The sequence below is a fragment of the Camelus bactrianus genome, chromosome 14 (assembly GCF_048773025.1).
Source record: "Camelus bactrianus isolate YW-2024 breed Bactrian camel chromosome 14, ASM4877302v1, whole genome shotgun sequence".
NCBI lineage: Eukaryota > Metazoa > Chordata > Mammalia > Artiodactyla > Camelidae > Camelus > Camelus bactrianus.
The window spans coordinates 334,670-352,033 of record NC_133552.1 but is presented as its reverse complement, the minus strand read 5'-3'; the positions used below and the strand labels follow the sequence as shown (position 1 = coordinate 352,033).

General features: G+C 38.7%; 1 protein-coding gene across 7 annotated transcripts in view; it reads left to right on the top strand.

Moving 5' to 3' along the window:
- CPAP (centrosome assembly and centriole elongation protein) overlaps positions 1–17,364 on the top strand; it is a 37,079-nt gene that overhangs the window by 705 nt on the left and 19,010 nt on the right. For 5 of the 7 annotated variants that reach the window (XR_006723654.2, XM_074377844.1, XM_045514203.2 and 2 more), the window contains exons 1-7: positions 3–315; positions 3,770–4,284; positions 4,799–4,922; positions 10,209–10,505; positions 14,055–14,166; positions 15,044–15,146; positions 15,275–16,898. Coding sequence is in view for 6 of the 7 variants with exons in the window: in XM_074377844.1 (XP_074233945.1) it covers positions 3,841–4,284; positions 4,799–4,922; positions 10,209–10,505; positions 14,055–14,166; positions 15,044–15,146; positions 15,275–16,898 (2,704 nt within the window). In the remaining variant the exon portion in view is untranslated. Of the gene's footprint in view, positions 1–2; positions 316–3,769; positions 4,285–4,798; positions 4,923–5,052; positions 9,453–10,208; positions 10,506–14,054; positions 14,167–15,043; positions 15,147–15,274; positions 16,899–17,364 lie in introns of those variants that run through there. The other 2 variants (XM_074377842.1, XM_074377845.1) reach the window with 2 other exon arrangements.

Below are 17,364 nucleotides of genomic sequence, written 5' to 3'. Positions count from 1 at the left end.
GTTCGGCGGCGGCGGCGGCGGGAGTATACTGAGGAGTTGGGGCCGCGTAGCGAGACTTCTCCGGGGCAGGACCGGGGAGCGGGCGTGTTCGCCGCCCTGCGTCAGGAGGGCAGCGGTGCGGAGGGACCGGCCGGGTCTCGGGGCGCGGCGGGCGTTGGGTAGCGGCGCCGGGCGGCCGTGGGCAGCTACCGTCAGTGTCGGGCCCGCGAGCTCGATTTCGCGGCGGCCTCGCAGCTCCCGCCGCCCGTGGTCTCGGCCGCGCCCCGAGCTCCTGTGGAGGCGCGAGGAGCGCGTCGCTGCGTCTCCCTCCCGCAGGTGCGTCTTTGGGAGCTTTGCTGTGGGCTCGTGGTTTCGTGGTTGGTAACTCACCTCCCAGACCAGCCCGGTGCTCTCCACGGCGCGAGGGTGGCTCCGAGTTAGTCGTTTGCCTCCACGTTCACCGCCTCACGATGCGGAGAATTTCTCTTTCCTCCTCACTCTGCTTTACGTAGTGCTCGTGGGAAGTTAGAGACTGTCGGTTTGTTTCCAGCAGGTTTAGTATCTGGAAAATCAAAGTCCACATGCTAATCCTTTCTAGGCATTTTGCTGCATATGCCGGGGCCTCAGAATAAGTGATAAGTAACAAGTTAAGGGGAAACAGTATTTTTACACTGCACGTTGACTGTGAATATGCTTTGGGATCATAGTAGTGAAATCGAAGGAAGCAGTGGAGGTTTCTTTTTGAGGTGGGGAAAGATGCAGACGTTCGAGTGCTGCATCACAGCGGTGTTTGCACTGGTCAGTCTAGTAGGACCTTTTCTAGTTTTTGATGTTAGAAAATGACCTTGGAGCTTGTCTTTTTCCTAAATTTGGATTTCAGAAGTTTCCTGCTGAGGTTATTTACTTGGTTTTTACTTGGTTGATTTTGATGAAGAGTTGTTGCCTTTTTAGGTAGGCTTTCAAGTCAAAAAGAATTAACTTGCTTAGACCAGTTTTTAAAAATTATTCAGGAGTAACAGATATCCAGTAAAAGTGCCCTAATTAAAAAAAAATGCCCTAGTCTTAAGTGTACAGCCCAATTGTATACACCGGTGTAAACACCACCCAGGTAAAGAAAAAGAACATCTTTGTAATCCTTGAAGGCGGAAGCCCCTTCCCTGTCAGCAGTACCAGCTTCCTAGATAACCATGATTCTGACTTCTGTACCTATGGATTTATCTTGCCAATTTTTGAACTTCGTATTAAATGGAAACATCCAATATTCATGTCAGACTTGGACTCAACATAACTCATCCATGTTGTTGCCTATAGCAGCATTGTTTTTTAATGCTCTAATAGCTGTGGTTCTCAAAGTGTGGTATCAGTGAGAAAATAAATCACACTGCCATTTTTATCTTTGGTTATTGAATGGTTTGTAAGCAATCCTTTTGTTCCTAGAAAAATCTTTAATTGGAGTTCACAGTACGATAAGCCCTTGTTGAAACTTCCAGAACTCAACTAGGGCACATTGGCAAAAACCAAAACCAAAAAAGTGTCATTAAGTTCGCTGTCTTCTCTCTCTTTGAACAGTTCTGTAAACTGGTGATTCATAGCACTTGCATATACATACTGAACAGTTTTAACAACTGTGTCTGTGATACTGTTCCAGGCTTATGCCTCAGAAACTAGAGCACAAGTATTTTCAGTGTGTGTCATATGGTGGAATGAAGCAGCAAAGGAAACATAGTCTCTTGTTTTAAAATTTTATTAACTCCAGATTTTGAGCTAGTAAAGTGACGTCAAGTTCTTCAGTTACTTTAGCCACATTTCAAGAGCTCAGTAGCCCATTAAGTGACTGCTGGCTGCCATATTGGACAGCACAGGTCTATGCAGTTGAGTTTTTTGTCTTTATCTCTTATACCCTGCCCTGCACTTTGCCTTTGCCTGTTTACAATATATCTTGGATATATTCAGTACTTTCAAATCAGTACTTACTGAGTTTTCTTGTTATCCTTTGTAGTTGCATAATGTGAACACCATAATTAGCTGCTCCCTTGTTAGTGGACATTTAAGTTAATTTCAGTTTATTACAAATATTGTAAGCCACTGCCAATATAGCACAAAATGCCTAGATGTGAAATTGCCAAGTCAGTTTTTGTACATTTACATTTTGGATGGATATTGTCAAATTCTTCAAAAGGTTATACTTCACACTCCCAAGTAAATTTTATGGAAGAGTTCCTCTTTTTCACACTGGGTGTTAACAGTTTTTAGTCTTTCTCAGGTGTTTCAAGTGTTCTCAGGGAGGTGAGAGGAGAGGTTAAGAATAATAGATTTTGCTGGTGATGCACAGTGAGTGGTTTTGCACTGGGAGCTGGAGACAGAATAAGCGCATGCGTGGAGATTAGAGTATAAGAGATAAAGGGTGGCTGATGTAGTGGCTTAAATACTTAAAGAGATTAATCCTGGAAGATTTGAGGTAGATGGTAGTGATGGAACTGTGACAACTGGTGGTTGTCTGGAGGAGTGGAGCACTTGGTGAGGGGGCTTCCTGCAGATGGAGGTTACGAGGTCTGGGTAGCTGGGTCTGACTCTGAGTCTCGTAGCTGTACCACTTGCTCCTCCTCCACCAGACCCTTAATTTTGTCCTCAGACTGAGGCCTTCCTGTGCACCCTGTCTACATTTGTAATCTCCAGTCCCCACGTGGCTTTTTTTTTCCTCTTTAACACTTACTAGTATTTAACATATTGTGTAATTCGCTTTTGTGTGTATTTTCCCCACAAGACCCTGACTTTACCCAGTGCCTAAAGCAGTACTGGGCAGAGTAAGAACACAGTGAGTATTAGTTGAGTGAAATAAGAGCATGTCTTCTCTGATGTCCCGGTTAAGTTTATCTATCATACAGGGATAGAGCTGCAGTATGAATTTGGTTATTTTAGAGTGTGATTCATACGGCATAGCTGTCCCATGTTATGAATCGATGTTCTTACTGTTGAACATCAAATGAACTCAAATAATACTTCATAATATGGAATTGTTTTCGACAATATAACCTTAGTTCTGATTTAACTTTAACTTAATTTTAGCAGATATTTATCAAGTTTTGCTTATCTGCCAGGGATGGATGGTACTAGACAGTGGTGAATATACAGATGTCTTCAAGGAACTCACAGCTTGGTAGATTATGAACACAAAAGCAAAATACCACTAATAATGAGGTGAATGCTGAGATAGTGATGTCTGAGACTTCTAGGAATACAGATGAGGGACTACCTGGTGGGTGAGGCATTAGACGGGAGAAGAGAAAGTAAGGGGGCTCCAGGAGACAGTGCCCAGTAGCCATGGGGGTGGTGGTGACTTTTGTTCTGGAACTGGGGAGAACACGGGTTCTCCAGTTAGGCAAAGAAGCAATGTTGGACTGGGGTTGGAAGCATAAAAGTGGTTAAACTGGTGATATTTGATACTGATAGTGGCCTGTTTCTCATTTGGTAACGACATGGCTAAGAAGGTGCTTTAGCTTCCGTCGTTTTAGGTCAGCTGATGGAGCACTTGTATAAACTCGTCAGTAACTGAATGATTAAATTGGAAGGGAGCTTAGGTTTTGATTCCCTCAATTTGGGTATTTTTAAGATATTCCAGAAAAATATGTAACTTATTGCCTGATTGCTTTGCTAGTTAAAGTTTTTTGTATAAGAAGCATTCAGTAGATTTTTGTGCTGAGTTCATGTTGGGTAGAATAGCTTTTTTTTTTTTTTTTAAGAATAGCTTTAACTAATACATTCTGTTGGGTGTCTTCTCTTCTTTACACAGGTATTGGAAATTAATAGCTCTTCTACCTTTCACATTTTTTAAACACAGTAGTGTCATTGGACTAAAATAAAATGTTCCTGATGCCAACCTCTTCAGAGTTAAACAGTGGGCAGAACTTCTTAACCCGGTGGATGACCAGTTCTTCTCGGGCTGGGGTCATATTAAATCGTGGATTTCCTGTTTTGGAAGCAGACGAAGAGAAGCAGGCAAATGTGAACATTTCTTCCAGCTTTCCTGTGAAAGCCACACATTTTCCAAACAGCTTCAGCTGTATAAGTGAAGAAGATTCACTTCATGAAGAACAGATATCGGAGTCTGACAGCCCTTATAAGTTACAATCAGATAAAACTGAAACACATAGAGTCTTTCCTTTAACTAAAGAGGAACCACAAATGGTGACATGTCAGGATGCCCCTGGACACTGGGAAGATAACAGAAATGGCTTTATCTCAGGTCTTACCAGTGAATTCAAAGAAGTTGCTTATAAAGACCCTCTTTTTAAAAAGCTCGAGCAGGTATAACAGGATTTGATGTGATACGTTTTTGTGTTATTGCAGGTTTCTCTTTATGATGAAAAGTCACCTGTTCCAGGTCTTTTTGTTTCTCCCCCTTTACTGTAAAATCCTCATAATACCATATTTTGCCTCTTATTTAATGTAAAACATAAAAACATGTTTAATATGTAAGATATAAATGTAACACTCAAGATAACAATGTCTTTAAGTTTCTACCTCATTTTGTAAAAATTAAGTTAGAAATGGTTGATCAGATATTAGGGAGGAAAAGCTGGTGATAAATGTGCTGATACCTATCCTACTTTAAGAATCAAAAGATTTTTGATTCTTTCTCTGTTTCTTAGTTGAAAGTTTAGAGATTTGGTGGCAGATTTAGTTACTTAGAGATCCATCTTTGAAACACTTTATTACAGAAGATACTAGAAGAAAGGTGGGAGGGATTAAGATGAATGTAAGGAGTGAAGGTTCATAAAGAAATACGAAGTTTAATAGAGTTCATTTTATGTTCAAAAAGCTGAAAGAAGTACAACAGAAGAAGCAGGAACAGCTGAAGAGGCAACAGTTAGAGCAACTACAGAGACTCATGGAGGAACAAGAGAAGCTGCTTACGATGGTGTCTGGGCAGAATACACTCCCAGGTATTTTTTGCTTACATGAGGCCTTGGGTTAGCGCAACTGTAGACAATACATACATTTCTTACCTTTACTTGTTTGATGGTTATTTCTACCATTTCTCTATCCTATGTTGCAAACTCCCAATTTCCTTAGGAGCCGGACAGACAACTGTGAAATGATGGTGGTGTAATTGGGACGGGGGGATCTGTGCCACTCTGGAGCATGTGTCCTGCTTGAAGGCATTCACATTTACTAATAAAATAAAACTTTAAAAAGACCCAGCAGAATAAAAGATCAAGAGCCGAATTTGGCCTGGGGCTGCTGGTTTACAGCCCCTGCCTGAGGAATGAAACTGCTCAGGGTGGTAAAGGTGAGTATGTGTTGAGCCATTCTGCTCAGCTGAGGAGCCAAAACAGAAGTACTTTCTGTGGTGGCCAAGGGCCGTTCTTCTGTAGTATGCTAGCCCGGTCAATGGAAAGCGTGATGTTCTTATTGGGGGAAAACTGCTTGAAATGTGATCTGGAGCAGTAGTTTGGAAAGTTTTTTGAGTATACTGCATAGTAACAAAAGCATTTTTAAATCATGGCTTATAATTTCAAAGAAATTTCATAAATCAGTTCTTACTGGTGTTCCTGGCAGGTAGCAAGGATATTTTCTATTTTGTTTATTCTATGTTATTAAAAAAAATGCCAGTCATGACCTGTTGCCTCTGATGAGAAAATGGATTTGTCCCACGGTTTGAAAAGCAGTGATCTGCGATGTGTTTGCCTCTTGGTGTGGCCCTTTAAGAGATGCACTTTACTGGTTCAGGAAAGCACCTGTTCTGTTCAGAGGTTGCACTGGACATTGAGAATACGAAGAAGAGACGATATTGGCAAATGAGTGTGCAGAGTGTGGCTGGATGGTCCACCAGGAGTGGTGGGAATGGGGTGATGAGAAACGTAGCAAATGAAGAATGGCTTAGGGAATTCGGATGTTTATCTTAGAGAATATAGAGAGCATGGTGTGTATCTTGAAATAGTGAGTGGTTCAGGGTTCCTTTATGAAATACATAAGAAGAATAATCAGGATCACTGAAATAATAGCCTGTGATCGTTTTTAAGGTGGAAACAGCACTATGGCAGAGCAATGGGGAAGCAGATTTCAGAGTTACTCATATAAGAACTACTTCCATGGAGTTTTGGAGCATTTGCTTTTGGGCAGTTTTCATATTTTGATTTCAGGACCCTTTAACACTCTTAAATTATTGAGGACCCCAGAGAGCTTGTTTATATGGGATGTAGCTATTGACATTTACTGTATTAGAAATTAAAACTTAGAAATTTAAAAACTAGTTCATTTAAAATAATAACCAATTATATGTTATCATAAATAACATTTTTTAATGAAAAACTTTTGTAAAAAATTAATGAGAAGAGTAGCATCATTTTATTGTTTTTGAAAATCTCTTAACTTCTGGCTTAAAGAACTCAGCTGATTCTCCTATCTGCTTTTTCATGCCATCTCTTCAGTTGTATTGTTTTGGTTGATGTATGTGAAAAAAATTCCAGCCTCACGTAGATATGTAATTGGAGAAAGGAGAGAGGAGTATTTTAATAGCCTTTTCAAATAATTATGATTATTTCTTTAATATTGCACCCAAACTCAGTAAGTAGTTATTTCTCAGTAGTTATGTTATTGGGACGAGGGCAATAAAAGTTACCTTGCTTCTTAGTCACCTGAAAAAAATGAATTTTTAACTTTAGACAGAGTGTGTGATATAAACAGAAGATTTTATTAGTGAAGTTAAAAGGCAGTAAAATATAGTACACCCCCGAGAATTGGGGTTGGGCCAACCCAAGAGGGGAAAAATGGCACCACTCCTTTGTTTTTCCTGTGTTTATATCCTGGCTTAGGGGACGTTTTTTTTGGTGATTGATTGATTGATTGACGGCTCACGTTCCTGTGCTCAGGTATGTCCATCTCTTTTACACATGCTCCATGGTGCACATGGAGAAACCTGTGGGTGGGGCTCAAACTGAAATGTTAATTACGTTATAATGAGCATTATGTCAAGTTAAGCTGGGTCCTTCTCTTTGCTGTGCAGCCACAGCGTTTGATCCTAGCTGGCATTTCCTCTGGCCCTCACTTAGAGAAAGGAAGTTTTTGGAGCCCCTTATCCTGAGCGCAGGTGTACTGCTATTTTCTGGGTTGCTCCCTTCCTCTTCCTCTCCCCTTGCCTGGTGCTCATTTCTATCTAACTGTCTAACAGTCATTCACAGTATGGAACCTGAAATCATGTTAGTGAGTTTTTTGTACTCTATCACATTAAAATATATTAGAATATCTTGGCATTTTGAATGGATTTTTCATCATGCACTGGTTATTTGGGAAATAATGGTTCACTGAGTTATATAGGTTTTTGAAATATTGACATATTTCATTATGTAATATTAAAAAATTATATCCATTAATTCTACTACAGATCTCATCATAAAAGTCTTGAAGTATTATAAAGCTGTCAAGCTCCTGGTGACGGACATGTTTTCCAACATTCTGATTTTTACTTGAAAGTTTAAATTTTATCACTGGTAACAGATAAATACTGTCAGTTGTTTTCCTTGAAGTGACTGGCTCACCTGTTTCATTTTTGAAAAAATGTCTTCCAAGGACTGAGGCTTAAGTTACCACAGTTTGTCATTCACTCTTTCAAGTAAAAATGATGTTCTTTGAAAGAAGTGGCTAGTTGAGCTTATAGCTCAAAAAATTTCACAGCCCATGTCTCGGCTTACAGCAGAAGTGATTTATGCATTATGCATACTTCCCATTTTGTCCTACAGAATGTTCAAAAGACATGTAGTCAATGGTTAAAATTTAATTAAAAAATTAATGTTGCTACTTTATCTAGGACATTCTTAAGTAAAAAAAAATATATATATATATATATATATATTTTTTTTTTTTTTTTAAACTGTGAGTACTTGGTGGTGATGAACATAGTGGCTGCTAGCAGTCACTGCTGCTCTCCTAGCCTGCTTCTGAGTGATGTCACCAGAAAGTTTCCATTTTGGTTTTGCACTATCAGTGCATATTTCAGCATAGAGAAATAGGCAAATAATGTGTTAGTATTACATGAAAATAGCTTTGAGCTGGTGGATGCCCTGAAAGTCTTGGAGACCTCCAGGGGTTTACAGACCACCCATTGAGTACTGTTGCTTTGGGATTTGCTCTTTTGTCATAGTTGTCTTCATGCTGAAGTGGGATAACCATTAGTCAAAAATACTTACATGAGAGTATTGTTTCAAAGGAAGGGAGATTGAATGTGATACTCAGTGAGGAATTACCTTATTCCCAGTTTTATTTGTGGGCTGTGGTGAGGCAGATGGGTGTTTTAATGAAACACCTCTCATTGTGTCTTCAGTTCCAAGTTTAATTGAGACAGTCTGGGAGAACAGAGGGATAGTTAAGTAGCAGGATTTCAAGGGGCTGGTGCGGCAGGCAGGGTGGCTGGTGTTGCCATCTGTCCTCCAAGAATTGTCTTATAGTTAGATAGAAGGGGAATTTTCTCTCTGTTTATCGGGTTATTTCAAAAGCAGAGACTAAAGAAACAAAAGAGGCAAAAAAGTAATATGAAGTTTTAAGAACTATAGAAAAGTGCAAAACAGAAAAGCCACCCATAATTCCACCTCCTGTTTACCATGTTAATGGTAACCTAAAGGGAAGACTTATTTTTAAGTTTGATTACTTTTTTGGTTGTTTTTATTGTTAAATTTATTTTTTTATTGAAGGATAGTTGGTTTATAATGTTGTGTTAATTTCTGGTATACAGCATAGTGATTCAGTTACACATATATATATTCCTTTTCATATTCTTTTTCATTATAGGCTATTACAGGATATTGAATGTAGTTCCCTGTGTTGTGCAATAGGACCTTTTTGTTTACCTATCTTATATATAGTATCTGCAAATCCCAAACTCCCAATTTATCCCTCCACTGCCCCCATTCTTTCCCCTGGTGGCTGTAAGTTTGTTTTCTGTGTCTGTGAGTCTGTTTTGTAAATAAGTTCATTTGTGTCCTTTTTTTAAACGATTCCACATATAAGTGATATCATATGGTATTTTCCTTTGACTGACTGAGTTCACTAAGTGTGACAATCTCCAGGTCCATCCATGTTGCTGTAAATGGCATTATTTCATTAAAAAAATTTTTTTTTGTTTTTTTTGGGGGAGGTAATTAGGCTTCCTTATGTATTTTTTAATTAATTTTTAATTTAATTTTATTTTTTAGTGCTCCTGGGGATTGAATCCAGGACCTTGTTCATGCTAAGAATGCACTCTACCACTGAGCTGTATGCTCCCCTCATTATTTCATTCTTTTTAATGGCTGAGTAGTATTCCATTGTATAAATATACCACAGCTTCTTTATCCAATCATCTGTTGATGGACATTTAGGTGCTTCCATGTCTTGGCTATTGTAAATAGTCCTCCTTTTGAACATTGGGGTGCATGTGTCTTCTCGAATTAGAGTTTCTTCCTGATGTATGCCCAGGAGTGGGATTGCTGAATCATATGGTAAGTGTGTTTTTAGTTTTTTAAGGAACCTCCATACTGTTTCCCATAATGGCTGCATGAGTTTACATTTCCACCAACAGTGCAGGAGGGTTCCCTTTTCTCCACACCTCCAGCATTTACTGTTTGTGGACTTTTTAATGATGGCCATTCTAGCTGGTGTGAGGTGATGCCTTATTGTAGTTTTGGAGAAATGCTTGTTTAGGTCTTCTGCCCATTTTTTGATTGGGTGGTTTTTTTAATTAAGTTATATGAGCTGTTTGTATATTCTGGAAATTAAGGCCTTGTCAGGCACATCGTTTGCAAATATTTTCTCCCATTCAGTGGACTGTCTTTGTTTTGTTTACAGTGGGGAGTTACCTTTATATGTTGTGAGAGCGGTTGTGGGTCCTTAGGGCACACTTCAGATTGTTGTAACTACATACAGTGGTGCTCTCCCCCTAACTGTGTTTGTTACAGGGCTGCAGAGACACCAGGCAGTGCTCATGGTGGAGCATGAATGGTGCCTTCCTGAGTTAGGCGTTGCTGCAGCCCTACTGTGTACAAACTGTCTGCACATGAATTGTGAAATAAATATACTCAATCAAAATTATGCGAAGGTCACTTTGGACTTCTAAAATTCCATTAAAATTTTTGTTAAAACATAGTTTCCTAATGAGGGGAAGAAATACTTGTATTACTTTGGAGAAAATTTTGTAGCAAGTAGAATAGAAAATGTTATAGGAAGTAGTTAGTTTTGTTGATTTTTCTAATTGCAAGGTTTGACTCCACTGCCTGATGACCAGAGCCAGAAGTACAGATCTCCAGGAAATTCAACCGCTGTGGAGAAAATCAGGCTCTTCCTACCTTCATGTATCTACCAGAATCAAACCCAAGAAAGAAAACACCCTTCCAACATTTTACCCGATAAACAAAACTTCTGTAAAACTACTCATCAGGATTTTGTCTTAACTTCAGAAAGTGGTGCTTCTTCCAATTTGTTTTATGAGGCACAATATCAAGAAGCACTTGTGAAAAAAAAGGATTTGAAGGAAGAAAAGCATGACCATCCTGTAGGTGAGTTACTTACTTTTCTCTCCTCTGTAGTTAACTGACAGGGTTGCGTAGTTGTTCTACGATGAGTCCTTTCTGGTTTTTTTTCTGTCCCCTGAGGCCTTAATTGTGAGGTCCTACATGTTGCATAGCCACTGAGCCTAGATTGGACGTAGAACTGGACATAGAGTTTGGGACTTTCCAAGAGCAGATTGCAGGATGACTCGTGCTGACTTCAAACCTTGCGTGGTGGCGTGGGGTCTTCAAAAAGGGAGGCAGTGAGTTCTGCGTGTACTCTCTTTCTTTGAGAGCTTTGAAGGAGCTTGGGGTTGATTTATAGTGTGTGTGCTGGTGGTGGGCACATGATAGAAGATGTGAGACGGGAGCAGGAGGTTGGTGATGGGAGTTGTTACTTGTAAAAGAAATCCCCAGCCCAGACAGTCTTCACTGCACGTCTGTATTCCCAGCACCCAGCACGTTCCTGCCAGAGCCGGCACCCAGTGTCTGATGGTCTAAACCCATGGAGTTCTTGTGGCGTGTCTAGTATATTTTCTTCTGGTCTTTTTTTTTTTTTTTTTTTTTCCCTTAAAGTCCTGTTTCTGTGCTCACTCCCTGGCCCCTGCTCCCCCCCCCCCCCCATTTTGTAATCATAGAATATTGTATAATGAATTGTGTTCTTTTCCCACTCATGGGAAAATGGTATGTTATGTTCTGTGGTCTTTGTAACCGTAATTGTAATGGTTGTCATCATTATGCCAGTCATGGAGTAATATATCAGTATTTAATGTTCTTTGTGGTAGGACTGAGTCATTGCAGCATTTTTAATTTTAATTTAATTTTCGATTTTTACGGTGTTTTTATGAATATATTCTCTTGAGTAAGTTATAGAAAAACACAATTGATATTACAGAAGATGTCTACACTTACTACTTAGGATTGGGCGCTGTTGTGGGTAATATCTTGTTCCTAATTTAGAGTAATTCCTTGGTATGGAAAGGTCAAATATCTTTTCCTTATTTTTTAAACAATACACTCCCTTAACCTTTTATTTTGGAAAATTTCAAACATCCAGAATAACTGAAAGACCACTGCAGTGATAACCAGTATACCCACCACCTAGATGCAACAGTTGATGTTTTGCCCTGTTTGTCTTTATATGCTTTTATACTTTTATATATACACACACACACACACACACATACCTATGCCTAAGATTATATCTCTCTTTACAGCTGTGTATTATTTGCTGGGTGATTTCACTGCAAATAATATGCAGACATTGTATTATATCAAATATTTCAGCATACATCAAGCAAAAATTAGGACATTCTTCTATATAACCACAGTACTATTATTATGCCTAGGGACATTGACTATGCAAATGCATTTTAGAATTCTCTGTGATCCCAAAAATGCCTTTTAAAGGTGTTTTTCAAAAACAGCATCCAATCAAGTTTAACATTCAGTTATAACTCTTTAGTCTTTTTTAACTTAGCAAAGCCCACAGTATTTTTTTCCCCCAATGTTAACCTTTTGAAGAATGTTAGGTTTTAATTAGAGTTTTGAAGATTTTCTTTATCATATTAAAGAAACCTTTGGGAGTTCTCAAACCTTTGGCATACAATACTTTTCTTTTTCTTTTTTTAATTGAAGTATAGTTGGCTTACAATGTTGTGTTAGTTTCTGGTGCACAGCGTAGTCATTTAGTTCTATGTATACATATATATTCTTTTCCATTATGGTTTATTACAAGATATTGAATTTAGTTCCCTATGCTATACACTAGGACCTTGTTGTTTATCTACTTTAAGCATAGTAGTTTGTATCTGCTAGTCCCAAACTCCTAATTTATTCCTCCCCCACCACCTTTCCCACCCTGGTAACTAAGTTTGTTTTCTGTGTCTGAGAGTCTGTTTCTGTTTTGTAGATAAGTTCACTTGTTTTATTTTTTAGGTTCCACATATAAGTGATACCCTATGATGTTTGTCTTTCTCTGTCTGACTGACTTCATATAGTATGATAATCTCTGGGTCCATCCATGTTGCTACAAGTGGCATTTTATTTCATTCTTTTTTATGGCTGAGTAGTATTTCATTGTGTATATAAACCACAACTTCTTTATCCAGTCATCTGTTGATAGACATTTAGATGCTTCTGTGCCTAGGCTCTTATAAATAGTGCTACTGAGAACACTGGGGTGTATGTATGTTTTCAAACTAGAGTTCCCTCCAAATATATGCCCAGGAGTGGGATTGCTGGATCATATGGTAAGTCTATTTTTAGTTTTTTAAGGGAACCTCCATACTGTCCTCCATAGTGGCTGCACCAGTTTACCTTCCCACCAACAGTATAGGAAGGTTCCCTTTTCTCCACACCCTCTCCAGCTTTTATTATTTGTAGACTTTTTAATAATGGCCATTCTAGCTGGTGTGAGATGATAACCTCATTGTAGTTTTGATTTGCATTCCTCTAATAATTGGTGATGTTGAGCATCTTTTCATGTGCCTGTTGGCCTTCTGTATGTCTTTTTTGGAGAAGTATTTATTTAGGTCTTCTGCCTGTTTTTTGATTGGGTTGTTTGGTTTTTTGCTATTGAGTTGTATGGGCTGTCTGTGTATTTTGGAAACTAAGCCTTTGTCGATCGCATTGTTTACAGATATTTTCTCCCGTTCTGTAGGTTGTCTTTTTGTTTTGAATGTCATTTCCTTTCCTTTGCTTCCCCAGTGAAGCCATCTGGTCCTGGACTTTTGTTTGCGGGGAGTTTTTTCCTTACGGATTCGATTTCACTTCTAGTGTTCAGTCTGTTCAAATTACTTATTTCTTCTTGATTCAGTTTTGGTGTGCTGTGTTTCTAGCAACTTGTCCATTTCTTCTGGGTTGTCCAGTGTGTTGGCATATAATTGTTCATAGTATTCTCTTACGGTTTATTGTATTTCTTTGGTATCAGTTGTTATTTCTTCTCTTTCATTTCTTAGTTTATTTGGGTCCCCTGTCTTCTCTTCATGGTGAGACTGGCCAGAGGTTTGTTGATTTTGTTTACCCTTTCAAAGAACCAGCTCTTGATTTTATTGTTTTTTTTTTTTTTCTGTTTTTTTACGTCTTGATTTTATTTCCTTTCTGATCTTTATTATTTCCTTTCTTCTGACTTTAGGCTTTTGTTTCTTCTCTTTTTCCTAAGTCTTCTAGTGGTATGTTAGGTTGTTTATTTGAGAATTTTCTTGTTTTTGGAGGAAGGCCTGTATCACTATGAACTGCTCTCCAAGGGCTGCTTTTGCTGCATCCCATAGATATTTGTGTGATTGTCATTTGTCTCAAGGTATTTTTAAATTTCCCCTTTGATTTCATCATTGCCCCATTGGTTTTTAGTAGCATGTTGTTTGGTCTCCATGTAATCATTTTTTTCTCATTTTTCTTACTGTGGTTGATTTCTAGTTTCATGTTGTTGTGGTCAGAAAAGATGGCGTACATTACTTTTAACTAATTTTTTTTTAGCATAGTAATTTGTAAAATTCTCAAGTTTTAAAACTTTAATCTGCTTTTTTTGAACTAAATTGTTCCTAATTTTTATCCTAGGAGAAAGTATTTTACCATATTTGGAGAAAATGATGGAACAGGTTCAGGAAGGTGGTGATATGAACTTGAAAAAAATTGATGATTCCCCAGAAGTGGTTAATATTGAAGAAAGGTATCATCCATGTTGAAAGGAATTTAATATAATAGTCATTATTATTGGCACTGTCTTTATTTGAAAGATCCATGGTTTTCTTGTTTTTGCTTGAATTTGCTTTTAAGTATAGGGTTGAAGATATAACTTACTTTGTATTGTCAGCAACAGAAAGAGATTGGGGAGATATATCAGTTAAAGTAGCTTTGACATTGTATTGGGAGAAACTTACTTTGTATTGTCAGCAACAGAAAGAGATTGGGGAGATATATCAGTTAAAGTAGCTTTGACATTGTATTGGGAGAATTGAGCAAAGTTTCTTTACCTTAGGAAAATACCTGGATAAAACTTTCTTCTCAAATAGGTAAATTCTATTTTGGAGAGGAGAAAAACAAATCATATATTGTAGTGTCACATATGGTATCACTTACAAATAATGAGTAAGTGTGGTTACAGAATTTAAAAATTTTATGTCAGAGACAAAATGTCAGTAATGAGGTTGCTCATTGTTTTCTTAAATATTCAAATATTTCAGTGTATGTTATGGAATGGCGAATGACTTTTTTGATTTACTTTGTATTATTAAGGATCATAAAGAATGTGTATTTAATGAACTAATTTTGAAATTTTTAAAAAAATACTGAATATGTTGCTTTAGAAGTTAATCTAAGAGCAGCAGACGGACTTCAGAGGGGCTTCTTCAAGTCACGTGCAGAGTTTTGTGTATTTCTGTATTTGGGGAGGTGGAGTGGGATTGTAGCTTTTATTAGATTCTCCAGTGGCATCTGTGACTTTGAAAAAGGAAAGTTCTCAGTTGAGGCTGTCTGTATCAGGCACACTAAGTGTACAGTATTCACATCACGATTTGCATGTTAAATAACTTTATTTTTATGACTAGGCCTATTAAAGCTGCCATTAGAGAAAGGAAACAGACTTTTGAAGACTACTTAGAAGAACAAATTCGGCTGGAAGAACAAGAACTGAAACAAAAGCAGCTAAGGGTTAGCATCTCAGCTATTCGATTAAATTATCTAAGGCTTTAGAGATTTCTTTGTAATTTGCTTTAATAATAACTTTGCAATTGCTTGGATATACCAGAATTAATCCAAATATTGTTCTTTTATTTTAGGAAGCAGAAGGATCCTTGCTCATCAAAGTAAAACCGAAACAGCCATTCTTAAAACGAGGAGAAGGTTTAGCTAGGTTTACTAATGCTAAATCTAAGATTCGGAAAGGGAGAGAAGGTGAACTAGTGACCACTCAGAGTGCTTCAGAGGATCCACCTGTATGTAAATTAGATAGACAGCAAATCCAGCGGAAAACTGCTCCTATAAACAAAGAACTGTGTGCAGAGAACCTTCCTGTTAAAAAGAGTAAAGCTGGAACCAAGAGTGGTTCTGTCACACTCCATCAGAAGCCAAAAGTGCTTAAGAGTAACAACAGGAAAAGTCTCTCTCCATCAGGACTGAAAATCCCAGCAGGGAAGAAGTGTGATGGGCACCCTAGGGACCAGATCAGTTTAGAAAAGAAAGTAGAATCTAATAATAAAGAAAATGTACCTGAACGTACAAAGCCTCGTGACATGAGCTGCAAAATCCGGAATAAGACACAAGATAAAGACAGACTTCCTCTTTCGACAGGGCTGGTCAGCTCCTTGGCTTCTAGGAGCCCGATGGGTGAGACCTTGAAAGAGTCAGAATCATCTCTTGACATTTCTCTTCAGAAAAAGTTAGAGACTTGGGAACGGGAAAAGGAAAAGGAAAATTTGGAATTAGATGAATTTTTGTTTTTAGAACAAGCTGCTGATGAAATATCATTTTCCAGTAATTCCTCATTTGTACTGAAGATCTTAGAGAGGGACCAGCAGATCTGCAGAGGTCACCGGCTGTCTTCGACACCTGTCAAAGCTGTGCAGCAAGAGAAGACAGCCCCACCAGATCCCACTGGTCAGGGTCACCAAAGTGAGGATCCAGACCGAGCTGAGTGTGAAGGTAAGGGTGGGTGTGAGGTGGCACCCGGGCAGCTCGGTTTTGTGTCCTCACCTGATGGAACGCGGGAGCGATCCCGCACTGTCGGTAGGCGAGCGTTCCAGATGAGCACCTGTGACAGTCAGACTGGGTGGAATGCAGGCGATGATGAGGGTGTTGTGAACAGTGATGGGAGCACTGACTCTGAGAAACAACTTGATGTCACTGTAAAACCAATACCGGAGGGTCAAGAAGGGAGTTTCAGCAGCAGAGAAGATAGTCCCCAAGTCTGTGATGATAAGGGACCTTTTCGGGACACCAGGACTCAAGAAGATAAAAGGAGAGACGTTGATTTAGATCTGTCTGATAAAGAGTACAGTAGTGATGAGTCTGTCATAATAGAAAGCTTGAGAAATAAAATTTCTGATTCCTCAAGAAGACACTCATCTGTGAGTAAAATTGACTTTGATGATGAAAGAACTTGGACCGACCTTGAAGAGAATTCATTTAAACATGATGTTATTCTTGGGAATGAAGCCATTTATGGGACTCCCCAGACAGCCTGCCCCAATAAGAGTGAAACGTGTGTCCTGGACAAAACGATGAAAAGGAAGGTTGCACTGGTCAAGAAGGGAGAAGACGTGGGCAGGTCCAGTAGGGGCACAAGCCCTCCTCCTGCTTCAGATCTGATGGTGAAGTTCTTCCCTTCTTTGAAACCAAAATCGAAATCGGATCCACGCTTGGGAAATGAACCCAGGTTAAACATAAGTCAAGACCAACCACATGGTAAGTCAGAGCATTGTGAAATATGTAATGCAATATTATAAGTTTAATGTTTTATCAGTGTGTTTTCAGAATGCTTATTAAAATCCTAACCTTGTTGCTCAGTGGAAGTCTAGTAGGTGATTTGTTCAGTTTTGATTTGTGAGTCTAAATAATGTAATAGTCAGTAGTATGAGAGATTTGAAACAGTTGTGATTTCAGATTTTTCAAGTTTTTGCCTTTGTCTTATTCTCAGGGTTTTAAAATTAATTCATTATAAAGTGAGATGACATTTAAGTTTCTTTTATAACCAGGGAATACCTGGTTTATGGTTTGGGTTACTGTAGAGTGAACCTCTGTGTGTGCATACTTTTTAAAATTAGCTTTTTTCCTACCTCATGCATTAATCTGCTAAATATGACTAAGAAAATGTACAGTAAGCTCCAGGTTTCCTTCTTTTTCCAGACCTGGGCTGCTAGTCCACTTCCTG